Source organism: Tachyglossus aculeatus, chromosome 11 (assembly GCF_015852505.1).
Source record: "Tachyglossus aculeatus isolate mTacAcu1 chromosome 11, mTacAcu1.pri, whole genome shotgun sequence".
NCBI classification, from domain to species: domain Eukaryota; kingdom Metazoa; phylum Chordata; class Mammalia; order Monotremata; family Tachyglossidae; genus Tachyglossus; species Tachyglossus aculeatus.
Window position 1 is genome coordinate 57,902,003 of NC_052076.1, and position 27,945 is coordinate 57,929,947.

The window sequence follows — 27,945 nt, forward strand, 5'->3', positions numbered from 1 at the left end:
CCGTAAGTACTTGAAAAAATGCCGCAATTATTATTATTAGTAGTAAGCACTCAATAAATATGATTTATTGATTGATTGGATTCCTAAATTGAAATGGCTGAGCCCCCTGCTGAGGTAGTGTATGTCCACTAGGCTCAACTTAATTCTGTAACCTCGTACAGGTCAGGGTTCAGTTGAGAGAGTTTGGAAAATCAGAAGTGGATGAACCAAGCATAGAAAGAGCCAGTGTGTTGAGTGTACTGTATCGCCAAAAGGCGATTATCTTTATAAGTCAGTTTTGGGTGAGTTTTCGTCATCCAGAGTTTGCCTTCCCCACACAGTTGAACTTGGCTGTGTCCGATAAGCATCTGCCCACAAACAATCTTCATTTTAGATAGCTGGCCGCCTACTTACTCAAGGTTTAGATAGTTGGCTTTCTAGGATATTTGGCTGCTTCTTTCCCGATTTAGATGGGGAGTAGATGGATGAACTGCCAGCCCATTACAGCTTGTACCCTGACTTCTAAGGAAAAAAACAGAAAAGAAAACAAGGAGCGTCATTCGTCAGAAAAAGTCTCCAGTGCCACGGTGTAGGGTAGCACGTTGCAATCCATTCATTCATTCGTTCAGTAATTTATTGAGCGCTTACTGTGTGCAGAGCACTGTACTAAGTGCTCAGGAAGTACAAATCGGCAACATTTAGAGACGGTCCCAGCGAAGGGGGAGACAGAAAGGAGCAGCTCTTTTTGAGCAGAATCAATTGATCAGTGGTACTTAAGTGCTCACTGTGTGCAGAGCACTGCACTAAGCACTTGGGAAAGTACAGTACAGTGGAGTTGGTTGACAATCCCTGCCCTCAGGGAGTTTATAAGTCTAGAGAGGGAGAAGCTTCATTAGGTTCTTAAGGCAACACGGCAGAAGCGAAAACAGCAGCAGGTCCCGCAAACAGCAATCATGACAGCGTAACAAGGGACAATCTTTTTGTGTTCAGATTGCAGTCAAAGGTTTGGGTTCCCTGTTGACCTTTTCTGCAACTCACGCACCCATAAGTAATCTTCATCAGTGGCATCTTCTTTGAGTATGAAGGACACTTCTCTCTCTTGTCTGATGCAGTCCTGCTACCAAAATTGCCCAATTTATTGCCCCCAAAAGAAAAATTTGCACTTGATTTGAATGATGTTCTTTTATTAACAAGTGCACCCAGTCCTCTTACTAATAATAGTAACAGCCATCGTCGTGGTATTCTTTTTATGGTATTTGTTAAGCACTTACTGTGTGCCAGGAACTGTACCAAGCCCTGGGATAGATCTAAGCTAATCAGGTTGGATGCAGTCCATGTCCCACATGGGGCTCACAGTGTTAATCCCCATTTTACAGATGAGGCCACTGAGGTCCAGGGAATTTAATTTGACTTGTCCAAGGCAGACAAGTGGCAGAGCAGAGATTAGAACCCAGATCCTCTGACACCCAGGCCCAAGCTCTGTTCGCTAGGCCACACAGCTTATCTAATTATTAAGCACTTACTATGTATCAGGGTCTGGGAAAGATACAAAATAAACAGGTCAGACACCATCCCTGTCCCACCCGAGGCTCACAGAGTAAGTAATCTTTCTCTTTCCACCAGAGCCCTCTGACCCACTGTTGGGTAGGGACTGTCTCTATATGTTGCCAACTTGTACTTCCCAAGTGCTTAGTACAGTGCTCTGCACACAGTAAGCACTCAATAAATACGATTGATGATGACCCAGGTGATGGTCAGTTTCTTCACTCCGCAAAGAGCCTATTCTGTAGCACTTGAGGGAAGGAGGGTGGAGCTTTTTTGATTTCCCAAGCAGCAAAGCAGATAAGTCCAGGTGAAAGTGTTGCTACTAAGGGAGCTTTAGACTTGTGAACAGGGAATGAGTCTGCCAACTCTGCCGTAGTGTACTTAGCACAGTGCTGTGCACACAGTAAGCACTCAATAAATATTATTGATTGATTTCGCGAGAGAATGCAATCAGTCATTGAGAAGTAGCGTGGCTCAGTGTAAAGAGCCCAGGCTTTGGAGTCAGAGGTCGTGGGTTCAAATCCTGGCTCCGCCAACTGTTAGCTGTGTGACTTTGGGCAAGTCACTTCACTTCTCTGGGCCTCAGTTACGTCATCTGTAAAATGGGGATTAATACTGTGAGCCCCCACCGTGGGACACCCTGATCACCTTGTAACCTCTCCAGCACTTAGAACAGTGCTCTGCACGTAGTAAGCGCTTAATAAATGCCATCATTGTTATTATTATTACTTATGCAGTGTGGCACTGTTTATTGGTTCTTTAAGTACCTATTTCAGTAGCCCACAAAAATTTTCAGCCCTTGCAAAACTCACAACTTTCATGCCCCATCCGCCCTGACCTCTAATTGTCCTGGTAATACGACACTCCTCCCCATTTGCCAAGAGCTTTTTCATTTTAAACAAAATCCCTTTATCCTCACAATTCTCCTTTGAGCGGGGGATCAATCAATCAATCAATCAGGGGGTTTGCTGAGTTTTTACTGTGCGCAGAGCACTGTACTAAGTGCTTGAGAGAAAATACAGTTCAGCAGAGTTTACAGACACGTTCCCTGCCCACAACAACCTTACAGTTTAGAGGGCAAGACAGGTGTTAAATAAATAAATTATGGGTATAATAATAATAATAATTTTGGTATATGGTAAGCGCTATGTGCCAAGCACTGTTTTAAGTGCTGGGGAGATACAAGGTAATCAGATTGTCACACATGGGACTCACAGTCTTAATCCCCATTTTCCAGATAAGGTAACTGAGGCACAGAGAAGTTAAGGGACATGGACATGAGTGCTGTGCGGCTGAGGATGGAGTGAATATCAAGTGTTTAGAGGTTATAGATCTAAGTGCATAGGCAACACCAAAGGGAGGAGGAGCGGCCGGGGGGAGGGCTTAAATGTGAAAGGCCTCTAGCTGGGTTTTCCATGGGAAACCAAACTATCAAGAGGGGGTGAGCCCAATGAGCAGGCTAGGCCAATCAATTAATCGGTGTTTATTGAGAGCTTATTGTGTGCAGAACATAGTACTGAGCACTTGGGAAAGTGCAATGCAACACAATTATTTTTTTAATGGTATTTAAACGCTTACTGTGTGCCAGGCACTGCACTAAGCGCTGGGGTAGATACAAGCCAGTCAGGTTGGGCATGGGGCTCACACTCTCAATCCCCATTCTACGGGTGAGGTAACTGAGGCACAGAGAAGTTAAGCGACTTGCTCGAGGTCACACAAAAAACAAGTGGCAGAGCCAGGGTTAGACCCAGGTCCTTCTGACTCCCAGGCTGTGCTCTATCCAGTAGGCCATGCTACTTCTCAGAGTTAGCAGACACTTCTCTGTCGACAATAAACTTAGTCTAGAGCGGAGGAATTGCAGCCCAGCAGTCCCAAATCTTGCAGGCAAAGGATCCCCCAGCCATTGGCTGCCGGTGGAGCCATTAGGGGTCCTGTCTGCTGGCAACTCAGTCTGTCTTTTACAGCGGGACACTAGCCTTCCACCTGTACTGCCTTTAATTTTCCGATTCCCTGGTCCTAGAGTCCACTCTGCTTGCCTTCAGGTGGGTGTAATACAGAAATCAACATACACACACGCACCCCAGGTACAATATAGAAATCAATACACATACACGTACAATATAGAAATCAACACACATACACGTACAATATAGAAATCAACACACGCACACACACATCTGGCAAGTGTAATGCACAGATCAACACACACACACACACACACACACACACAAACACTTCCCCCCCATCCCGCCATAATGAGCTGCTTTCCAGTGCGAGTCCTTGGACAGGTTTTGTGAACTTTGAAATCTTTATCCTACCCTCCCCTTCTCTTAGGGACAGAGCACAAATTTTCCAGCCTGGTAAAAGTCCCATTGCTAGATTGTCTCCTTGAAGTGGTTTATATTTCCCTGCATCCCATTGAAATAAAAACCACTGATCGATATTTCAGTCATACCCTGAGATCCCTTAGGCAAAGAAAGAGAAACTGGCAGTAACCAGCCAGGACTCTTGGCCCAAACTAATGGAGTGAAAATGATGCCTTGAGCTACCATTCATCCACCTGCTCGGACATTTTCTCACTCCATGATGTTGATAAATTGCTCTGGAAATAGTCCATTCATTTTGGACTATTAGTCTGCATCCCTTCATCATTTCTACCTTAATGCTTCACCTTCTTGGAAAGATTTGTTTAAAAAGTGTGAGTTTGGAAGGATTATCAGGTTCACCTTACAGTAAAAAAAAAAAAGTTGTCAGAGGATCCAAGTCTGTGATCTAATACCTCCATCTTCCGGCATTTTTTGTTGACATCTTTTCCCATTTGCTCACACAGTTCACCCTCCTAGCAAAAGAGGAGAAGGGAATCTGGCCAAAGGCCAGGTTAGAGTGAACTGAGGACTCCCTCTTTCAAATTCAATGGGAAAAAAAAAACAAAAACAAAAAACAAGTTTGAATTTCTTCTCCCCACAGCAGAAAGAGGACCAGGAACACACTAATATCTCTTGGGGAACATTTCCCACTAATAGAAAGATTAAATCCTACTTCCTCCTCCCTAGACTGTGAGCCCTATGTGGCGTGGACCGTGTCCAACCTGATAACTTTGCATCCACCCCACCGCTTACAACAGGGCTTGGCCACAGTAAGCACTTAACAAATACGATACTAACAATAATGATGATGATGATAATAGAAAAATGGGGCTGTCCCACAGACAGTAGGTCGCCCACCAACTCATTCCGTTGATCAGCTGAGCTTTGGTCGTGCCTTGGAACCCCTACTTCACTGTCCTGCTGTTCCAAGGTTTCTAATTTTCCATCCCATCCTACGTCACTGGTAATTGTGGTAATGATTCAGCATTTACTCTCGGCCAAGCACTTTTCCCTAAAGCTTTGGGATAGATACAGTATACAGTGGAGATTCAATGCCTGTTATTCCTGTTCCTCAGACTGTGAGCCCATATGGGATAGGGATTGTGTCTGACTTGATTAACTTGTATATACCCCAGTGCTCAGAACAGTGCTTGTCACAGAGTAAGCGCTTAATATAATAATAATACAAGATAATTGAGTTGGACCCAGGTCCCTATCCCACACAAGGCTCAAAGTCTAAGGGGGAGAATTGGCATTTAATTCCCTTTTTTCCGAAGAAGCGGAGGCACAGAGAAGTTAAAGCGACTTGCCCAGAGTCACTCTAGCAGGCAAGTGGCCGAGATGGGATTAGGACCCACTTTTCCCTGTTCCTAAGCCCTTTCTGGACCCGACGACCACCCCCCAACCACACACCCTGTTTTCTTTCCCAATCGTGAGAAGCAGCATGGCCTAGTGGAAAGAGCATGGGCCCGGGAGTCGGAGGACCTGAGTCTAATCCTGGTTCTGCCAAATTATTTGCTGTGTGACCTTGGACAAGTCACTTCACTTCTCTGTGCCTGTTTCCTCATCTGTAAAATGGGGATTAAATCCTATTCCCTCCTTAAACTTTGAGTCCTATGTAGTAAAGGAACTGTGTCCAACTTGATTACTTTGTATCTACCCCAGCGCTTAGAGTGTGCTTGACGCATAGTAAGTGCTTTATAAATGATATAATTATTATTAGACGGGGAAAAGGTGTTTCTCAAAGGTTTCTAAGTTAGGGGTTTAAGGTGTAGATGGACCTGAAGGGTCTTGAAGAACCCTGAAGTCCAGATCCTCTTCAGGGCATATGGAGGATCTTGAGGGCAGAGGAAAAGGGACCAAGGCCTAGGCTAGATGGGCATAGGCACCAGGGGAATTTCCCAAGTGAACAGACAAAGGTACTCTAAGCAAAATAAAAATAATAATTGGGGCATTTTTAAGCACCTTGTGTCAAGCATTGCTCTAAGTGCTGAGGTTGGCACAACAGAAGCACATCAGTCAGTCAGTTGTATATGTTGAGCATTTACTCTGTCGGTTGGTCCCTATCCCACACGAGGCTCACAACCTAAGAGGGAGGGAGAATAGATATTTTATCCCCATTTTACAGATGATGATGATGATGATAATTGTGGTATTTGTTAAACACTTACTCTGTGCCAAACATTGTACTAAGCAGTGTGGTAGATACAAGATAACCAGGTCAGACATGTTCCCTGTCCCAAATGGGGCTCACCCTCTAAGAAGAAGGGAGACCAGGTATTGAATCCCCATTTCATTTCACAGATGAGGTGACTTAGCCTCAGAGAAGCTAAGTGACTTGCCCAAAGGGAGTCAGGATTAGAACCCAGGCCCTCTGAGCAGGCAGCCCAGTTCCAGGCTCTTGTCCCTTTAACTTCTTTCCCCTCCCTCTCTGCTACGTCTTACTCTTTCCCAACCACAGTTTCTCCTCAACAGATCTTTTTTCCAACTCCTGAGGGCTTTCTTCCATCCTTCAGGCCAGCAGACCATCTGCAGCCACTTCTGAAGGAATATTCTTCCCTGTCACCCCAGATAGATTATTGGCCTGGTGAGTGTGTGAGGGGTTCCCTGCCTACAGAGAACCAACAATGAGATCTAGGGAGCACCAGATGCTCTGCTAATGGGAAGCCAAGGGGAAGGGAATTGGTGAGAGGATTAGAGCAGCCCTGGGGTTAGAATACATTAGCGGCACCCAATTCAGTGTTCAAGCTTAAGTGCCTGAAGCCTGTTGGCAGAGGAAAATAAAAAGCTCAGCTAGTCTGCCCTCTAAAGCCTTTCATGCTAAGTGGGAACTGGGTGGGGAGGAGGGCAAGTGGGAGAGGTCTGCTGTCTGTCCTGAAGGAGGCTGTGGTGTTTGTTACCATGGCAACATACCCCATACTCTCTCCCTTTACCTCTTCTCCCTGCACCCCCACCCCTGGCAATTCTTCCCCATTCTGTGCGGAAATTTTGCCAGCCACTATCCATCTGCAGAATGGGAATGCACCTAATGTCCACTGCCTAGTGCTTTTTGAAGAGGGAGGCGCAAAGCCCGTGACTTAGAACAGTGCTCTGCACAAAGTAAATGCTCAATAACCACTGGTCAGCTGTGTCACCTTGGGCAATTCACTTCACTTCCACTTCTCTGGGCCTCAGCTACGTCATCTGTAAAATGGGGATTGAGGCAGTGAGCCCCAAGTACGACAGAGACTGTATCCAACCCGATTTGCTTGTATCCACCCAAACACTTAGTACAGTGCCTGGCACATAGTAAGCGCTTAACACATATTATTATTATTATTATCATCAATAATAGTAAATTCCATTGATTGATTAATTTTTGCAATATGTGGTTTCTGCAAGGTCTCCACCTGCAAGATGTCCTTGCACTCTCCAAGATCTGCAGCCATAGGAGAGGCGAAGGGCGTGGAAAATGGAAATCCCCAGTTCATTCAGGACCTTACCTACTTTTAGCCTCCTCACTTATTATTAAAGTAAACCCTTTACCAGAGCTGATAAAGAGAAACAATCTGGGCAATTGGAGTTCCAGTAGGTAGCTGAAGGAAGAGTTGGAGGAGAACACTGAGCCACGGTAACCCCATAAAATGGATAATCAGTCCCTGATAACTGAGAATTGCCTGCCTTGTTGTTACTGAAATGTTGTGGTTAGCTTCTTGGGTTGTCCTTGTGGGGACACACTTCCCATTTCATCTCAGACCCACAAAGTAGAGAAAAGCCCCTCTTCCTTGCCTTTCTGAACAGGCCAGCCATCCACTGTGCGCTACAGAGTAAATTTTGGTTGGCAGGGAACATGTTTACCAACTCTGTTGTATGGTACTCTCTCAAGCGCTTAGTACACACAGTAAGCACAGTAAGCACAGCTCTGCACACAGTAAGCACTCAGTGAATATCATTAACTGAGTAAACCTCCACAGCTGGCAGTTGCTACTTTAGTGGCAATAACCTGTACCAAAACCCAGAGTCAAATGACCTAGGCTTCAGGATGATAAGGGGCAGTTAAGCAAAACCAAACAGGGTCTGCAGTACCAGCTAGGTCTCTGCTAGTGCTAAGCACATTGGTCACCTGTGAAAAGTGGGTGATGGGCCTGGCTGAATCCTGACCAGCTCTTGGCAGGCCTGGCAGCCTTGTGGTGTGCTCAGGTTGGTAGGTTGTTTTGTTTTTTGTGGTATTCCTTAAGCACTTACTCTATGCCAGGCACTGGTGTAGATCCCATGTAGGCCAATTGGGCATAGACCATATCCGACATGAGGCTCACCACCTAACAGGGAGGGAAAACAAGTATTTCATCCCCATTTTGCAGGTGGGGAAAGTGAGGCCCAAAGAAGTTTAGTGACTTGTGCAAGGTCATGCAGCAAAGTGGTGGAGCTGAGATTCAAACCCAAGTCTCCGGGCTCCCAGGGCTGTGCTCTTTCCATTAGGCGAGCACTGCTTTGTTGAGGGTAGAGAGTGGGTTGTGAAAGAGAGCTATTTACCCAAATTATTTGATAGCGGTTACTCCTTTGCTTTGGACCTACTCCACAGTTGAACCTTGAGGGGGTCTCCAGATGTGAGTTTGTCACCCCCACCCCCTATCTCTGTCACAGGAAGGGTCCTGGCTGAGGAATCTTGCTGCTCTTCCCAGCCCCTTGAGCTCAATCCCAACTTTATCTTTTATGAGAGAGTGGAAAGGGTGCTCAGAAGTCATTGAGAACAGTCATTAAAAAAGCAATTGTGGGTTCATCTGTCAAACTTCTTTCCCCTGTCCCACCAAAAAAAAAAAAAAGAAAAAAACTAATTGCTGGAACATTCACTAAGGGGATAGACGTCAGTTCAGTGCACCATTTTGTTGCAGCTTGCTTCCTTGTTGAGAAAAACATCAGAAGCTATTGGATTTGCCTGCTCCGCCCCAGTCTCAGAAGAGATCAAAAGTCTGGTGCAGCACTTGTCTCGGTTCTTTCCAAAAGATTGTGGAATTCCTTCCTCCCCTCCCCCAGAAGCACAGGTGCAGTGAGGCACCAGATGTTTTCAACTCTTGGCCCTAACAGGTGGAGCTGGGATCAGTGGCCTGGCTCTTGGGGCCAGTTGAATGTTGTTGACGAATGTGTAGATTTGCCCCCCATAAAGAGAAAGCCATCAGCCTCTCCCTTCTTTCAGGGCAGGTCAGAGGAGTACACCCGACTGCAACAGCCAGGGGAATTCACCAGCATGGCCCCACCCACCTCGTAATTCATATTTGATATAATCGGTTTACTCAGATGAATGTCCACAGGCCCTTCCAGGCACCGGCTTGATTGATGGTGATGCAGCTGATGCAGCCGGCCATCAGGGAAGCTGGGCTAAACAGAGATCTATTCTTGTCCTCCAGGAATACTGTCCTCTGTTAATCAATGATGAAGTAAAAAGCTCCTTTACATTCCTTATCAAATGACAGCCAGATGGTCTCCATTCGAGAATTGCAGAATTAGTTGGGTTTTATGTCATTGTGAATCCCCCCACCTATCCCCAGATAGCCCCGGGGTCACAACCTCAGGAAACAGGCTTGGCCAGATGGTCACTGCGATACAGCCGAGGAGAGCCCAGACAGAGCCAGCCCTCTTACCGAAATAAGCATAAGAAAGGCAAATATGCTCCCTCCAGATTAGGGAGGGAAGGAGTGCTGGGGAGGGAGGGGGAGAAGGGGGTGGATGGCAGCTGTCTAGCTCCTGGCACGTCAAAGGTAATGGCTTTCTGTGAACTAGACTGTAGTAATGAATTTCTCCAGACCCTCCGCCTCCTGGTGATCCCAACACACAGACCAAGGAAGCATTTGGTGGGGCCGTTCAAACCCCTCACGGACTTGTCCATCCAGATGACTTCCGCATGCTAAACTTTCCACCTGCCTCCGTTTGAGGGGTAAAATCAGAGGGGCAAGAAGTCACCTTGAGGGGTGTCTCTCCTCTCTGTCTCCCCCTTTTAGACTGTGAGCCCACTGTTGGGTAGGGACTGTCTCTATATGTTGCCAATTTGTACTTCCCAAGCACTTAGTACAGTGCTCTGCACATAGTAAGCACTCAATAAATACGATTGATGATGATGATGATGAGGGGGCTGCCGGTCCCATCACCTCATCCCTACCTAGGTACCGCTGTCCTTTGTACTTGAGAGGCTGCCTCCATAAGCCGTCACCACGATTAGAGAATGACACGGCACGTCCACCGCCACCCACCGAGGCAGCCTGTGGCAGTCGATTTCCGGCAGCTAGTCGTTGGAAGAGTGAGCCTGGGTTGGGAAGAAGTACCAGAATTGCCTCCTCCCATGTGCCCCACCAGCCAGCTCACCCTGCCAAGAATTCCTGGGTTCTGGAGCCTCTCTTTCATATATTCTCGGGAATCTGGGTTCAGACAAGCCAACCTCAGGCGGGCCCCTGCGGCCTCTGTTTTCTTTGTGTGGTGGTGGAGAGGGGATGGTGATCGAGAGGCTGGGTGCAGAGGCAGGCTTTGGAAGTTAAAACTAACATGGTTTGGTGCCCTCTGAGGACCTGTGCCCTCAGGTTGGGCTCTTAAGACAGAAAAGAAGCAGCGTGGCCTAGAGGAAAGCGTGTCAGAGGACCTGGGTTCTAATCACAGCTAGCTCCACCGCTTGCTTGCTGTGTGACCTCAGGAAAATCACTTAATTTCTTTAGGCCTCAGTTTTCTCATCTGTGAAATGGAAACTAGATACCTGTTTTCTTTCACAAACTGTGAGCCTCATGTGAGACAGGTACTGTGTCAGACTTGATTATCTTGCATCTACCCCAGTGCTTACTACAGCATGTAGTAAACGCTTAACAAATACCTCAGTGATTAATAGATTGTCATAGAGGCCAGAAATGAATGCTGAACAGCCAGGACCCCTGGGGCAAACAGAACCTCAAGCTACATGGTTCACCCCCACCCTCAGCCTCACAGCACTTATGCACGTATCTCTAAACTAAATCAGTTGCCTGGCATGTTTCCTTGGGTAAGTCACATAAGTTTTCTGTGCCTCAATTACCTTGTCTGTAAATTGGGTATTAAGTCTGTGAGCCCCTGTGTGGGACAGAGAATGTGTTCAATCTAATTAACTTGAATCTACCCCAAGATTTAATACAGTGCCTTGCACATAGTAAGCACTTAAATTATTTATATTAATGTCTATCTCCTCGCTATACTGTGAGCCTGTTCATTCATTTATTCAATCGTATTGAGCACTTACTGTGTGCAGATCATTGTACTAAGCCCTTGGGAGAGTACAATGTAACAGACACAGCCCCTTCCCCCAGTGGGGAGACAGATATTAATATAAATAAATTTATACTATTTGTGGACAGGGACCATGTCTGCCAACTCTGTTGTACCCTCTCAAGAGCTTAGTTCAGTGCTCTGCTCATAGAAAGTGCTCAATAAATACCATCGATAATGATGATGGTGAATGGTGATGATTCAGGATTCATCTGGCCTAAGAGTGGCTGACCTCCCGATGCGCCACCTTGACCCAGCGGGCTATTAGCCTGGCTCCATCATTCATTCAGTCGTATTTATTGAGTGCTTACTGTGTGCAGAGCACTGTACTAAGCGCTTAGGAAGTACAACTTGGCAACATATAGAGACAGTCCCTACCCAACAGCGGGCTCACAGTCTAGAAGGGGGAGACAGATAACAAAGCAAAACATATTAACAAAAAATAAATAGAATAAATATGTACAAATAAAATAAATTAATAGAATAATAAATACGTACATATATACAGGTGCTGTGGGGAGGGGAAGGAGGTAACACGGGGTGGGGGGGGAAGGAGGGGGCTCAGTCTGGGAAGGCCTCCTGAGGAGGTGCATCCTACCTGATGCAGAACCACAGCAGAGCGTTTAGCCGGAAAGCGATCGATATGTGATTTAATTAATGGGCCTCTCTTTCCCCCTTTCCCCAATTCTCTTTTGGAACAGTACTCGGGTTTTCAACAAACTGCCGACAAGTGCTTTGTGTGTGGACACCTCATCATGGAAATGGTAAGGAAGTTCCCTGTCCCCCAAGTCTCTCCTAGCATATCTCCAAGTCCATCCTAGGGATGAACAAACACTTTCGTTCCCCATCCAAACCCCTCTGTTCTGGACTCTGCCTATTGCATTGATATCAAATCCCCAATACTTTGATAGGGTTTGTTTGAAAAGAGCTGAGAAGGATGTATACAGATGTTGATCCAAGCATTTATCCTGTCTTGCCTTGGCTACTGCATCATCCGCCTTGCTAACCTCCCTGCCCCCTCTCTCTCCATTCCCACCCCAGTCCATACTTCAGTCTACTGCCTAGGTCATTTTTCTACAGAAACATTCAGTCCATGTTTCCCCACTCCTCAAAAACCTCCAGTGGTTGCCCATCCACCTCCTCCTCAAACAGAAACTCCTTTCCATTGGCTTTAAATCACCCGGCCACCTTCCCCCTCCTAATTTCCTACTACAAACTTGCATGTTTACTCTGCTCTTTTAACGCCAACCTGCTCACCCTACTCACTGTACCTTGATCTCTTGTATCTCACCGCTGACCACTCTCCTCAAATCCTCCCTCTGGCTTAGAACTCTCTCCCCCTTCATATCTCACAGATGATCACTCTCTCCACCTTCAAAGCCGTATTAAAATCACATCTCCTCCAAGAGGCCTTCCCTGACTAAGCCCTCATTTTCTCGACTCCCTCTCCCTTCTGCATCACGCTTGCGCTTGAATTAGTGCTCTTTAGGCGTTTGATATTCACCCCACCCTCAGCCCCACAATACTTAAGTATACCTGCAATTTATTTTAACGTCTGTTTCCCCTTCTAGGCTGTAAGTTCCTTGTGGGGAGGGAACGTGCCTACCAATCACTTCTGTAATATTATACTCTTCCAAGGGCTTAGTACGGTGCTCCACACAAAGCATTCAATATATTTGATTGTTTGAGTGAGTGACCTCTTTCTGCACTCAAGCCTAAAGGTGAGCTGTAATTCCTGGGAGCGAAAGTTCTTGAAAAAGCAGAGGAAGAATTTTTTAAGAGGGAACTATCTGAAAACCAGCATCTTATGATTGTCACCCTTACCCACCCCATTGTGGTAGCTTAGGGAATGGCTGTCAACTGTAAGCCCCTTGTGGGTAGGGAATGTGTCTGCTAATTCTGTTGTACTCTTCCAATCGCTTAGTACAGTGCTCTGCATACAGTAAGTGCTCAATAAGTGGGATTGATTGATGACTTGAGGGTCCCAGCTTGGTACATCCTAATTCCCAGGCCTGGAGCAGCAGCTGATCCAAGGTCACCGTGGGTATTGTTAACAGCAGCAACTGACCGTGGGAGAGGGTGAGGAGAGCATGAAGTAATTGGTTGGGGACTGCTCTAGCCTTCAGTGAAGACTGAGAGGGTGGAAACTTTTGTGCGTACATGCCCAACAATCAATAAATACTAATTATTGAGCACCCACTGTGTTGCAGAGCTTCTGCACTTACTAGGCTTTTGGGGAGAGTACAAGTGAGTAAAGAGTTTCCAGTCTAATGGGGGAGACTGTTAATCAATCAGTGGTATTTGAGTGCTTACTCTGTGCAGAGCAATGTTCATTCATTCATTAATCATATTTATTGAGTGCTTACTGTGTGCAGAGCACTGTACTAAGCATTTGGAAAGTACAATTCAGTAATAAAGAGAGATGATCCCTGTCCACACCGGGCTTACAGTACAGAAAAGGGGAGACAACCATCAATATAAACTAATAGAATTATAGATGTATATACACATCAAAACAAGTAAACATGCATTAATATAAATAAATAGAATTATAGATATGTACATATACGCAAGTGCTGTGGGGCGGGGGGGTAGAGCAAAGGGAGCAAGTCAGGGCTACAGGAAGGGGAGGGGGAGCTGAGGAAAAGGGCATTTTAGTCGGGGAAGGCCTCTTGGAGGAGGTGAGCTTTCAGTAGGGCTTTGAAAAGGGGCAGTGTGCTAGTTTGGCGGATTTGAGGAGGGAGGGCATTCAGACCAGAGGATGGATGTGGGCCAGGGGTCGATGGTGGGACAGGCGAGAATGAGGCACGGTGAGAAGGATAGCACCAGAGGAGTGGAGTGTGTGGGCTGGGCTGTAGAAGGAGGGAAGGGAGGTGAGGTAGGAGGGGGCAAGGTAATGGAGAGTTTTGAAGCCAGTAGTGAGGAGTTTTTGCTTGATATGGAGATTGATAGGCAACAACTGTAGATTTTTGAGAGGGGAGTGACGTGCCCAGAACATTTCTGTAGAAAGGTAATCTGGACAGCAGAGAGGTATGGACTGAAGTGGGGAGAGACAGGAAGTTGGGAGGTCAGAAAGGAGGCTGAAGCAGTAATCCAGTCGGGATAGGATGAGTGATTTTACTAATGTGGTAGCGGTTTGGATGGAGAGGAAAGGGTGGATCTTGGCAATGTTGAGAAGGTGAGACCGGCAGGCATTGTTGACAGATTGGATATGTGGGGTTAATGAGAGAGCAGAGTCAAGGATGACACCAAGGTTGCAGGCCTGTGAGACAGGAAGGATGGTTGTGCCATACATAGTGACAGGAAAGTCAGGGAGAGGACAGGGTTTGGGAGGGAAGATATGGAGCTCTGTCTTGGACATGTTGAGTTTTAGGTGGCTGGAAGACATCCAACTAGAGATGTCCTGAAGGCAGGAGGAGATGCAAGCCTGGAGGGAGGGAGAGAGAACAGGGTAGATATCCGCATAGAGATGATAGTTGAAGCCGTGGGAGGGAATGAGTTCTCCAAGGGAGTGAGTGTAGATGGAGAATGGAAGGGAACTGACCCTTGAGGAACCCCTACAGTTAGGAGATGGGAGGGGGAGCCCGTGAAGGAGACTGAGAATGAATGGCCAGAGAGAGAAGAGGAGAACCAGGAGAGAACTGAGTCAGTGAAGCCAAGGTTGGATAACATGTTGAGGAGAAGGGGATGGTCCACAGTGTCAAAGGCAGCTGAGAGGTCGAGGATTAGGATGGAGTAGGAGCCATTAGATATGGCAAGGAGGTCATTGGTGATCTTTGAGTGGAGAGTAAGTGGCAAGCACATGGGAGAGTAAGGTGTAATAATAAGGTTCAATAGAGTTGTTAGACATGATTCCTGTCCACAAGGAATGTACAGAATAGCCTGGGAGGCAGACATTGAAATAAATTACAGCTAGGGGAAGGGGCAGAGTAGAGGGATATACACTTAGGGGCTGTAGGGATGGGATGCATAGCAAAGTGCTTAAGGGTACATAGTAAATAATGTACACAGTAAATAAAATAAATTTATTTATATTAATGGCTGTGTCCCCCCTCTAGACTGTAAACTCATTGTAGACAGGGACTGTGCCTACCAACTCTGTTATATTGTACTCTCCCAAGAGCTTAGTACAGAGCTCTGGACACAGGAAGCGCTCAAATAGAATTGATTGATACAGGTCCAAGTCTGCACATGATTCAGTAGGGGGGTGAATAGGTTGAAGAGGGGCTTAGCAGACAGACTGACAGACAGGGAAGCTAGGGTAGTAGTAGTATGATAATGGGCTGTTTTCTGTGTGACAATCAGTGGTATTGATTACTGTGTGCAGCGCACTAAGTGCTTGGGAGTGTACAATGCAACAGAGTTGGTAGATGCGTTCTCTGCCCTCAAGAAACTTACAGTCTAGAGGGAGCTTAATGACAGAGCAGGGCTCAAAGCTAGAGAAAGAAATCTAAAGCAAACTGTGGAGAGTGTACATTCTCAGAAACAACTGATTCCAGTGTTAGTGCTAGAGCCTTGGGCAGTATGCTTCAGTCCTGAATCACTGATTCAGAGACATTCTCCAGAGGTTTTGTGGTGAGGCGGAGGGGAGATATACCACCGGAGGAAGGGGGTGAGGTCATTCATGTTCTGGTAGAGCTTTTGCCCCAGATCCCTCTTTTCCCACAGTGAGTCAGTTCCTTGGCCCTCCTTCAATCTACAAATATTTAAAACTTTTGGGGATTGGGAATTTTTTGGGGAAAATTATCAGCAGGTACCATCAGTCAAACTGATGTATATTTCCAGAATGTTGGACTTTATATTGGTCATCAGTGATTTCTACTCCCACACCTGGCTCATTCTCCAGAAGCAAGGATCTTGAACCTGGAACTTGTGGAGACGGAATATAATGTGTTGCGCCTCTTTCCCCATATGGTCAGCTACTTCCAGGGGACATTGAATCTGCGAGGCTATCCAGGAGGGGAGTCCAGATCAAGTCAGTAAACCAGAAAAAAGGAGGGTGAAGAGCCTCTTGGCCATCCGATGGGAGGTCAAGATCAGGACTCACTCTCTACCTTGGCATTTGTCTTATTTTATGCTGTCGAGTTGTCTCCAACCCATTGTGACTCCATGAACACATCTCCCCCAGAATGCTCCACCTCCATCTGCAATCATTCTGGTAGTACCTTGGCATATTCCTATCCTAATCAGCATCATCAGTCATTGTTAAGCACTCAGCCATGTACTAGGTGCTGGGGAAAATACAGTGAAAGGTACTAAACCCTTTTTCTTAGTGGTATTTGTTATGTGCTTACTATATGCCAGGCACTGTAGTAAGCACTGGGGAAGAGCCAAGCTAATAATGTTGAACACAGTCCATGTTCCTCAGGGGGGTTACAGTCTTAATCCCCACTTTACAGATGAGGCACGTGATTTGAAGTTAAGTGATTTGCCCAAGGTCATACAGCAAACAAGAGGCAGAGCCGGAATTAATACCCAGGTCCTTCTGACTCCCTGTTCCTGCCTTCAGAATTTACAGTCCTAGAAAGAGGGAAAAAAATCTATTTTAAGTGACAAAAACCCTGCCAAATCAAGAGGAGAAACTTCTAGGACAGTCCAAACAGCTCTCCCAGGCTGAGGTAAAGACAAGCAGTTGAGAACTGTACTGAATAGGGACTTGTACACACTCACACACACTTTCCCCTCAGATTTTACAGGCTCTTGGAAAGTCTTACCATCCTGGCTGTTTCCGCTGTGTCATATGCAACGAGTGTTTGGATGGCGTCCCTTTCACTGTAGACGTGGAGAATAATATTTACTGCGTCAGAGACTATCATACGTAAGTATCTCTTCTCCCTCTCTGTGTGGAACTCATACACAGTGGAAGTGGTGTGTCTGTGGTGTGAACCCCATCTCTTAGGCCTCAGAAACCCCAGATTGCCTCGTTGGTCTTGTCAGAATATGTTAATCAGCACCACACTGTCCCTGAGTTCCCCAAGGTCAGAAGGCTTGCCTCAGATTATCACTCTTGAGCATTTCTTCGGCTTGTTTGTACTTGCAGAGCCTTTCAGGATTAGTTCTGGGAGCTTTTCTTCCCAATTTTGTGACTCAGCCATGGTTGGCCCCAGGGAACAGAGAGGGGAAACTGAGTCAGAGACAGTAAATGATTTAAGTGGATGCCAGAGGCAGAATAAGAACTCATCACCAGAGTCTGTTGCCACTCCTCATCTCTAGTAGCATCTCTTTGCCATGAGTCAGCTTTACTTCATTTGCATCTGCAGTTTCTCACCTTGTCCTTTGCCTGATCTCTTAACTGGAACTTCTTTTGATTCCTACCCCTGAGTCCTTTATCCAGGCCCCCACTCCCATCATTCCTAACATTCCCCTGCCCCTCTCCCTGAGTAGTTGTTCCCTGACTTACTGCCATGCCTGGTCCCTTTTGCTTCTCTTTCTACCCAGGTAATAATACGTGTGGTATTTACTTACTTTCTCTGTGCTAGGCACTGGGGAGAGAGACGAGATAATCAATAATAAGTATGGTTTTTGTTAAGTGCTGTGTGCTAGGCATTTCACTAAGCACTGGGAGTCTTGTCATGTCTGCTCTATATCCTTGGGCAAGTCACTTCTCTGGGCCTCAGTTCCCTCATCTGTAAAATGGGGATTAAGAGCATGAACCCCATCTCAGTCCCTGTCCTGATTCCAGCCAGATTAATTTAGAACAGTGCTTGGCACATAGTAAATGCTTAACAAGTACCATAATTATTATTATTACTATTACGTCACAGCCCCAGATGGGGCTCATAGCCAAAGGGGAGAGAGAACAACTATTTAATCCCCATTTTGTAGATGAGGATACTGAGGTACAGGGAAGTTAAGTGACTTGCCCAAGAGCACACAGTAGGCAAGTCTGGGATTAGAACTCAGGTCCTCTGATTTCCAGGCCCTTGCCCTTTCCACCAGGCCACAGGTGCTTGGGGCTTTTCCTTCAGCCCAACCAGACAGAGGGGAAGAAAGTTGACAAAAATGGCATTTTATTTCTGGATCAGGATCCAAAGTCGTTTGTAACTCTCGTCCTCTCTTTTCCTGCTTTTTAGGGTTTTTGCACCAAAATGTGCATCCTGCAACCAGCCAATCCTTCCAGCACAGGTAGGAAGTCACTCCTCTTTCTCTTTTTCCTTCTCTCCCCTTCCCCGCTTTCTACCATGATTGGCCTCACAGAAATCCACTTGGAAACGTGGCATTCGGGTGTCCTCAGGGACTGTAACTACGCAAAAGGGTTGGAATGAGAGGTCACCATGAATTTCCAGTGCCATGAGACCTGGTTTCTGTCCAAGCCCCAGCTGATGTCCTGAGAACATATATTGCCTTATTTTTAGACAGTCTCATGCTGCTGCCGCTCAGCCTGAGGAAGGAGCATTGTGCTTTTGGAGGGTTGGTCTTGGGTGGTTTATCATTGGTTTTTCTCCATCTAGCCCACAAGGATCTGGGTAGGGTCATCTCCCCACAGCCATCTAAGGGAGAAGTGTCTGCCAGAGGGGCAAGAGAATGACAGGCAGCCCCAGTGAGAGTTCATTCATTCATTCAATCGTATTTATTGAGCGCTTACTGTGTGCACAGCACTGTACTAAGCGCTTGGGAAGTAGAAGTTGGCAACATATAGAGACGGTCCCTACCCAACAGCGGGCTCACAGTCCAGAAGGGGGAGACAGACAACAAAACATATTAACAAAATAAAATAAATAGAATAAATATGTACAAGTAGAGTAATAAATATGTACAAACATATATATATATATATACACACATATATATATAAATGTGTATATATATATATATGGATACAGGTGCTGTGGGGAGAGGAAGGAGGTAAGGCAGGGGGGTGGGGGAGGAAGGGGAGAGGAAGGAGGGGGCTTAGTCTGGGAAGGCCTCCTGGAGGAGGTGAGCTCTCAGTAGGGCTTTGAAGGGAAAGGGGGAAGAAAGTTTGCTTTTCAAGCCTGATAGCCTGGGAAGGTTCATTCAGACTGTTGGCCTGAGCTGGGTTCTAATCCCGGCTCTGCCACTTGTCTGCTGTATGACTTTGGGCAAGTCATTTCATTGCTCGGTGCCTCAGTGCACCTCATCTGTAAAATGGGGATTAAGAGTGTGAGCCCCGTGTGGGACACGGACTTTGTCCAACCTGATTAGCTTGTATCTTCCTCAGAGCTTACTGGAGTGCCTGTCCCGTAGTAAGTGCTACACAAATGCCATTAAGAAAAAGGGGTTAGTAGCTTTTGCTGTATTACAGTTAAGTGCCTGACACATAATAATAAGTGCTTAACAAATACTGTAAAAAAATTTTTTTAAATAAAGTGGCATTTGTTAAGTGCTTATGTGCCAAGCACTGGATAGAGGTAGTGTATGCAGATAAGACATAGTCCCTGTTCCACGTGAAGCTTAAAGTCTAAGGGAGAGGAAAAACAGATGCTTAATCCCCATTTTCAGGTGAGGAAACTGAAACATGGAGAAGTTAAGTGATTTGCTCAAGGTCACATGGCAAACTTATGGCAGGGCTGAAATTAGAACCCAAGTCCTCTGACTTGGAGGCCTGTGCTCCCTTTCCATGGTAGCCGTGGTTAAATGCTGGTTGTCAGATGAGCTAACTTTTTTTTTTTTTTTTGGTAAATCGTACTTGTTGCATGCTTACTCTGTGCCAGACACTATACTAAGCACTGAAGTAAATACTAGCCAATTAGGTTTGGATATAGTCCTTGTTCCACACAGGGCTGACAGTCTAAGCATAGATATTTATCCTCCCAGGGTTTCTGCTAGTGACAGTGAGGATTCACACATGGAGGAAAGAGGCTTGTATCAATGTGTTGAGTGAAGAGCCTGCTGGATTCATGGGCAGACCCAGGGCCCGAGTGATGAGGAACTCAGAGGGTATTAGTGTCTGTCAAACAGGGCCAACCTTGAGCTGAAGTCCTCTGGCCCTTAGCTGGCCAGGGAAGCCACCTTGGACAAGCCCAAGTAGTAGTGGTAGCCACAGGGTTATCCATTCTCTGTGTGGCTCCACAACTGAATCCAGGGAGACCAGGTTTCCAGGCTCACTGCCCAGCCATTCACTTTGCATGCAGATTTCTCACAGTTTGCAAAAAAAAAAAATTTGAAAGGAAAAATGGGCTCATCGGATATCCTTTCCTCTTCCTCAGCTATTGCATTTTAAACTTCATTGAGTCATATATTAGGTTGCATCTTAAGGCCTTAAAATACAGCAGCCTATGATTCATATTGATCCTAAGATTCAACCGTCAGTAAAGCTGAAATGTCAGGATTCAGAGATATCCACTTGGGTCTCAAAACCCTGCACAACTTAATACAGCACCTCCCTCCCTATGTATCTTGGCTAGGCATTCTATTTCTGCATCAGGCATTCATATGCATTTAAACAGAACCTTCTCACACACGTACACACTCGCCTCCTTGTTCTTTTGTTTGCACAGGAAACTCAAACACCCAGTACTCTGCTGTTTGTTACATAAGAATGTCACTGAGACCAGCTTGGCTCTTGTCTGTTAGGAGCTTGGTGTGCAAAGAGGGAGAGGTCAAGAATAGCAGCTTCCCCTTTAAACCTTCAACTGCTGTGGAAGTTTTCCTTTTGGAACCAAAAGATATTTGAGCCGGGGGATGTGTGGACATAGGGACTTGACCCCATGTGCCCAGGAAGGGCATGACTTGGTGGGAACAAGAGTTTATCCTGTCAGTCTTTCCCAACTAGTCAGCAGGCTCGCCTTCCTGCTTAGTCTAATTTAGCCCACAGTTGACCAGACTACCAGCCAGAACGCCATGAGGGGCTCTTGGTTCCACCCCGTGAAGTATCGGGGAGGAGGGATGGGGAATTGCATTGGCAGTACTTAGGGGTTGGGGGCATTACTTTCTGCATGGGCATGCAAACGTTTAAAGGAAACTGCCTTTTCCAAGACCACCTGAGCCCCTCCTCCCAGGGAGGTGTGAATCAGAACTGCCCAGGCAAGGGTGAAAGTAAAACAAGGGCCCTAACTGGAATGTGGCAGCAAGAGAGCATTGCCAGGCCAGGGAATCGAAGCAGGCACGGGGTAAGCCCGCTGCTGGTGGCAGTATCCTGCCGGCAGAGGGTAAGGAAGTGAGCTGCCACCTCAAATCCTCTCAGCCACCCCCACTTTTGGCCCAAGGGGCACAGTAGGCACAGAGTCCAGAGCCTCGAGGTGGAGTGAAAATGGCCAAGGGGGACTGTGGCCAAGATAGACAACATGAGGAGGTGGTGGATCGGGCATTAAAGCTTCCCCAGCCATCCCGCGACTTCTACCAGAACTGAATTCTGACCCATTCTGGTTTAGTCCCTAACTCCAGCTCAGTGTGGCCCACAAGCCCAGGGGGGGCTCCGCACCCCATCCTGCCTGCTAAGGTCATTTCACTGGGGTCTAGGACAACTATCTATATAAGGAGTATCTGTACGTGTTCCCAGATTGAAAAGTAAACCCAAACCTGTTCACTAGTACTACTGAGAGGAAATTTTTTTCATGAATGTTATTACAACACTAATTGTGGTATTTGTTAAGCTCTTACTGTATGCCAGGCACTGTACTAAGTGCAGGGGTGGATACAAGCAAATCGAGTTGGACACAGTCCCTAACCCCGTATGGGACAGTTTTTTACAGTGAGTTGGACACAGTCCCTAACCCCATATGGGACAGTTTTTTTTACAGTTTTAATCCCCATTTTACAGATGAGGTAACGGAGGCACAGAGAAATGAAGTGATTTGCCCAAGGTCACCCAGCAGGCAAATAGAGGAGCTGGGATTAGGCCCTTCTGACCCCCAGGCCTGCGCTGTATCCAATAGAACACGTGGCTTCGTTAAGTGTTCTGACTAGAAACCATACAATTATCTTTGCTGAATGCAGACACCTACCTTTACCTTAGTTTGAAGTGTCTCCATGTCTTCCCACCAGGGTTCTGAGGAGACGATCCGGGTTGTGTCGATGGATCGAGACTACCACGTGGAATGTTATCACTGTGAGGTAAGCCCGGGAAGGGGAGGAGAATTCCAGGCAGAGATGCAGCCAGTGACAGTTGTGTCCCTCCTCACTTTTAAGCTTCAGGCTGATCTGGTCCTGCAGAACAGCCTTGCATTGTGTCTCAGAACCAGTCTTTCGCATTTGCCAAAGAGAAGGAACAGGAGGAAATAAACTTAGATTTCTGTAAGAAATTTGGGTGGGAAATAAGGAAGAACAAACTTTCTGGCTACCAGGATGGCTAAGCTCTGGGACAGGCTATCGGGGGGGTTTCCAGGCCTCCGTCCCTGAAGCTCCTTGAAGGAGGGACAGACCATCTATCTGAATTAGATGGGTTCTGTATTGTCCTGCCTGGAGGCAGGCAGAGAGCTAGCCCAAGTGACTTGCCGGGCACCTTTCCCCACAGCCTGCCGGGCTGAGCCCCAGCCTATTTCAGCTTGCCTGCTAATATGCTTTTTTGGTACACTCCTGACACCATATTAGTCCTGGGTTTTGTGGGGGCCAGGGGCGGGAGGAGGGAGGAAAGGCTTAGAGAGCTGTCTGGAATCCCCGGGCTGCTGGTCTGCTTGGAATCTGATCCAGGGCTGGGGTCAGTAATTAACTGGCCTGTGTGGAGACTGTTATGTCTAGCTCTTGGTTAATTTCATTTTAAGGCTTCTCTGCAGTCTGCCACTGAAGTCACTGCCTTGGGCCTGCTATCTGGTCAGTCATCACTGCTCTAATTACCTGCGCTCAGGCAACCCCCCACTCCCACCCTAAAACAGTGCATGTACACCACTAAATTCCCTATTTTTCATGGGAGGAAGCAAAAGGGAAAGAAATAAAACATCCTGCCAGGTTTGCTTTGTTCTGATTTCCTTCCAGGGGAAAAAATTGGGCTTTGTTTTTTAATTTGCAGTTTGCTCCTGCTCCCCCTAATTGTATGGTTCTAATGATATTGGAAGAATGGCAGTGCAACAAATCAGAATGATGGGAGCAGCTAACCAGGAGTCTTCTTCCTGAACTCCACTTTATTTTGGGCCCAGATACCAAACTCAGGCCCCTCAGTCCCAGAATGAGATCTTGGGGCCAGGCTGGAGCTTGCAACTCCTGGGGAGACCATGTCGGTGTTCGGGGAAACCCTTAGGCCCAAAAGCAAAAATCTGGAGGAGGAACTGTGGCAGCATCTCAGTAGACAAGGCAGCACATAGTATCATCCTCACTAACCCCCCCACATCCCACCCACCACCACCACCTCCCCACCCCTGGGTCTTCACATCTCCTGTTTGCATCCTAAAGTTGTAGTTGTGGTTTTTCCCAGAGCAGTGACCCTTCATCCACTATTTTAGGATCCAAACTGCTCTCCTTTCTTCGCAGTAGCAGGCAGCAGCTACCAGATCCTGTATTTCTGAATCATCTTCCTTCACAGGGAAGAGGGGCCCGTGCAGCAGCTTTGTAAATAAGCATCCCCCAAAATAACCAACCGTCAACACGTTTTTCCCCAGCTTGCTCACATCCCCACAGATTAAGAACAAGCAAATGCTATTTTACTTTTCCAGTAGAAACCATGACCTACAATGGGTGAGTGGTGGGGTTAAAGGCTGGTTAGAAAGCGTAGAGGTAGTACTATTCCACTCTGCACTGCTGGCAATTTGCCATCTCTAAAAGGGGACCCTGTTGGGTAGGGACCGTCTCTATTTGTTGCCAACTTGTACTTCCCAAGCGCTTAGTACAGTGCTCTTCACACAGCGCTCAGTAAATATGATTGAATGAATGAATGGTAGAAGGGCTCCTTACCTGGCCTAGATTCTTGCCCTTCTTTGTTGCAGTAACACCAATGATGTTCTCATTTTGCTCTTAGGACTGCGGTCTCCAGCTCAACGATGAAGAGGGCCACCGTTGCTATCCCTTGGAGGGCCACCTCCTCTGCCACAGCTGTCACATCCGGCGCCTCAACATTCAAGTCCCATCCCACCCTCCACCTGGCTACCCGATGCACGTAACGGAACTCTGAGTGAGACATTCCTGCATCTGTGTCACAGAAGGGATGAGAAGATGAGACATTTGGGCACGGTTGTGGGCCATTTGAAGGCCATCTTCCAGGTTCAAGCAAAAGTCTTCAATTCAACAAAGCCGACTAAATCATTTTTAAAAATCTGATGTGAGAGCCTCTAACTGGCTGCCATCTTCTTCCCCATTCATTCACCTAAGAGGCTTTCCACCCACAGAAAGTTTGGTGCTGCCAGCCACCTGCCAAAGGGTCTTGGCTTTTTGTCTCGAGATTAACAGGATTCGTAGTTCACTTGATCACAGACCTTCCCCAGCTTAGGCCTGAAAAAACCCCCTCATGCTAGATGGAAAAAGCTTCTACCGGTTACTGGATGGCTGTTTGCTGGAGCCCATTTCCCAGAATAGACCAATTCCCCCACAATTATTTATTTGTTTTCCACTTAATGTGGCTTAGGATTGGGGGTACTTCTCTGGGATGCACAGCCCCTGCAAGGGTTGAGGGTGTTTTCCCCTGTGTCCAGCATCACTGAATTTTTTTTTTTAAAACTAACATGCAGAGGCAGAAAGAACAGCCAAATAGTCAGGGGCAGCCCCTCAAGTCTCACAGCAGATTGGCACTAGAATCTATCCTTCCAGCCTGTTCCTGGGAATTCGTTTGGCCACTGATTTGAGTCCGTATCTCTTCCCCACCCCTTTCTAAGGCTGCTTTGGTGACTAGTCCTAATGCAGCTTGAAGTTTAAGGTAGCGAAAAGACTCTTATGAAAGGTGTTCATTCCCCAGTATCCTTTCCAGTCAATCACAATGAATCTTAACCGAAGCAGTGAGGGGTTCAAACAGTATTAGCTGTCTGAAGAGGGTTCACGTTGTCCTGCTTTCCCCATTATCCCTGGGACTCTGGGCCAGCCCAGAGCATTCCTGTAGGAAATTAAAGGGATTTTCCAATGAAATGTTTGGTACTGTTTATTCACCCGTCTAGATTGCAGAGCGCACAATGATGCAGTAATCATTTCTGGTGTTCCCTAGGAGAAAACCAGCTCACCCTCACCAGTATCGATTGTGCTGCCCTAAAATAGTCTTTCCATCCTCGCTCCCTGGGTGGCAAACATGCTTTACTCAGAGAAGTTGTTCCTGAGACCATAAGCTAGAGAAAGAGCTGGGCAGATGACCTAGAAAAGAGCAGGTATTCTTGCCTCCTCAACAGAAAGCTGTTTATGCCCACCCTGCCCAGATTTTCTGCAAGTGGAATATCCTGTGAATTATAAATGTGAGTACGTGCAGGCTTGGGTCTTCCTATCCAGGGGGCTTTGCCATTCATAAGGGTGGCCTTCCAAGTTTGTTTTGGGTAGGGGAGTACTTAGGAGAGGTGGCAAGAACCTAGTCTGAATGGAAACGAAACTCCCTGGAATCCTGATTTCTCATCATGCATTGTGGGCTTTGGAGAAGGTCAACAAATTTTATTTTGTTAGTATGGTTCTCTGTCTCCCCCTTTAAGACTGTGAGCCCACTGTTGGGTAGGAACTGTCTCTATATGTTGCCATCTTGTACTTCCCAAGCGCTTAGTACAGTGCTCTGCACACAGTAAGCGCTCAATAAATGCGATTGATTGATTGATTGATTGAAGAGGTGGGTACCTGGGCTAGACAGAAGGGATCCTAGTGGCACAGAAGGCAGAGCAGATGTTCCCGGAACCACAGATCTGTATTTAAACCCCACCCCAGGCTGGGGAGGAGAATTCAACTTCCCCACAGTTGGCTCCAGTGTGTTCCAGTGCTGTTGTGGTTGTTAGGTAAGTTTTGCATTTCAAGTTACTGTAGGAAAATTAACCTGTTTGTGTCCTTGGAGCAGCAAGCAACCATGGCCTTTCTGCAATAGAAAGGAGTCTTCTACACTAACTCTCCAGCTCCCATTCAGTTAGCCAAGATAAAGCAGAGTGAAAAAATGACTGTTCTGACTGCTCATAAAGGAAAAGGGAGAGAGGAACTGAGGAGAGCTCCAAGATATCCAGTCTTGAACCGGGGTCTTCCCGCTCCATTTAATACTTGTGGTGGGGCTGGTGTCCTGCTCTAGTGCTTTGCCTTGGGGCTGCCACCAAAAAAAGACGGGGATCTGAGAGGAGCCGTGGTTTAGAGCCCAGAATTGAATGATGATGGAAAGCTGCTGACATTGGTAGGGACCGGCAGCTGTTCCTTGCCCCTCTCCCATTTCCTTGAAGCAGAGTCAAGGATTCTGCGACAGCATCCCCACCTCTGAATGAGTACAAGTAGCAGTTGTGCTCATTTGTGGCTCTACCTGCCTTAACTCTGGCCCGGAGGGAACCTTACTGTGTTCCCTCCACCAGGATCTCTCAGGGGCTGTCTGACCTCCGCAGCATCCAGCAAACTCATAGTGCTGTGTAAGATGGGTTGAGAGAGAAAGAGGGAGACCATACCTTCCTTAGTAGCCTCCTTACCTGGTGTGGCATGGCTGTTTGAAGATCAGACTCACCTCTACCAAAATTCCAATGATGAGACCAAAAGATTGGAAAGATGTGGAGTGATGAAACTGTTGGAAGCCTTGGAAAGAGGGTAGCAGATCTTAGGGTAGAGCATCTAAAAAAGAAAGCCTGAATGTAGCCCTCTCTAGGACAAGAAATTCCAGAGCAGTTAAGTAAACCAAAGCTCTAAACAGGAGGCACCCAAAAGCGGCTTTCTTGTTTTGCAAGAAACGTGTATCTGTGATTTCATCGTGTATCTAATGCCATAATGAGAGTATATAATTTGACTTAAATTAAGTTTTCCTTTGAGAGTATTTTCATTTTCTTTAAAAGAATATAGTTTTCTTCCAAGAACTTGGAGCAAGGTTGGTTTTTTAATTTTGTAGGAAATATATAAATGCCCAATATGTATATCATGTAACTAGTTTACATGTGGCAAATATACATTTTAGTTTTAACTATTTTTGTATAAATTTGTGTAAAACCTCAAATGTACTTCTGCTGGTTAGGCCTTAGAATTGTTTTGGTTTTGTTTCAGTGTTTTTTTTTAATTCCTTTGGGTTTTTGTTTTTTGGGTTTTTTTTTTTTTGAAGATATGAAGATTGGGGGAAAATGTAGATTTATTTATCTAAAAGAAACTACTTGCTATCATCTTAAGTTATTTAATGTTAAAAGCCAGTGTCATTTAACCTTAGATGTTATAATCGGCTTTTTTTGTTCTTTTCAATAAAGACTTTTTGTAGTTACTTCTGATTTCTTTCTTCACTGTATGGCAGGAGAGGTTCATGCCAGAAGCAGATGGTAAGGCTTGAGTTCATCAATTTAAAAAGCATTTTAACAGCCCCTTCTCAGGGCTTCCAAAACACACTGTATTCTATTCACTGCAGCTGCATTCATAGGAGTATTTTTGATATTTGGGTGCAAGTCTTAGTACCTCACATCATAAGCATGTTGGCAGCTAATAGTGTTCAGCTGCATTCAGAGAGGAATTTGGGTAAAGTTGGGTAAAATTATGAGAAGCAGCATGACTCAGTGGAAAGAGCACGGGCTTTGGAGTCAGAGGTCATGGGATCAAATCCCAGCTCTGCCGTCAGCTGTGTGACTTTGGGCAAGTCACTTAACTTCTCCGGGCCTCAGTTCCCTCATCTGTAAAATGGGGATTAAAACTGTGAGCCTCCCATGGGACTGCCTGATTACCTTATAACCTCCCCAGCGCTTAGAACAGTGCTTTGCACTTAGTAAGTGCTTAACAAATACCATTATTATTATTATTAAAGAGGTCATTTTTAATTACACTTTTGTCCCTCTAGTGTGTGTGCCCTGCTTAG

General features: G+C 46.3%; 1 protein-coding gene and 1 long non-coding RNA gene across 2 annotated transcripts in view; one reads left to right on the top strand and one right to left on the bottom strand.

The window, feature by feature from the left end:
• LOC119935145 (WT1 interacting protein) overlaps window positions 1-25,639 on the top strand; it is a 107,162-nt gene extending 81,523 nt beyond the window's left edge. The window contains exons 4-8 of the mRNA XM_038754798.1: window positions 11,849-11,911; window positions 16,835-16,965; window positions 18,221-18,272; window positions 22,092-22,160; window positions 23,995-25,639. Of these exons, the coding sequence (XP_038610726.1) occupies window positions 11,849-11,911; window positions 16,835-16,965; window positions 18,221-18,272; window positions 22,092-22,160; window positions 23,995-24,147 (468 nt within the window). The 3' untranslated portion in view covers window positions 24,148-25,639. The remainder of the gene's footprint in view (window positions 1-11,848; window positions 11,912-16,834; window positions 16,966-18,220; window positions 18,273-22,091; window positions 22,161-23,994) is intronic.
• On the bottom strand, window positions 241-22,296 carry LOC119935146. Its single transcript, XR_005453090.1, has 3 exons — window positions 22,058-22,296; window positions 8,115-8,188; window positions 241-501 (listed from the first exon to the last, which is right to left on the bottom strand). It is a non-coding gene; the product is annotated as an uncharacterized LOC119935146 (long non-coding RNA).
• Window positions 25,640-27,945: the final 2,306 nt, after the last annotated feature.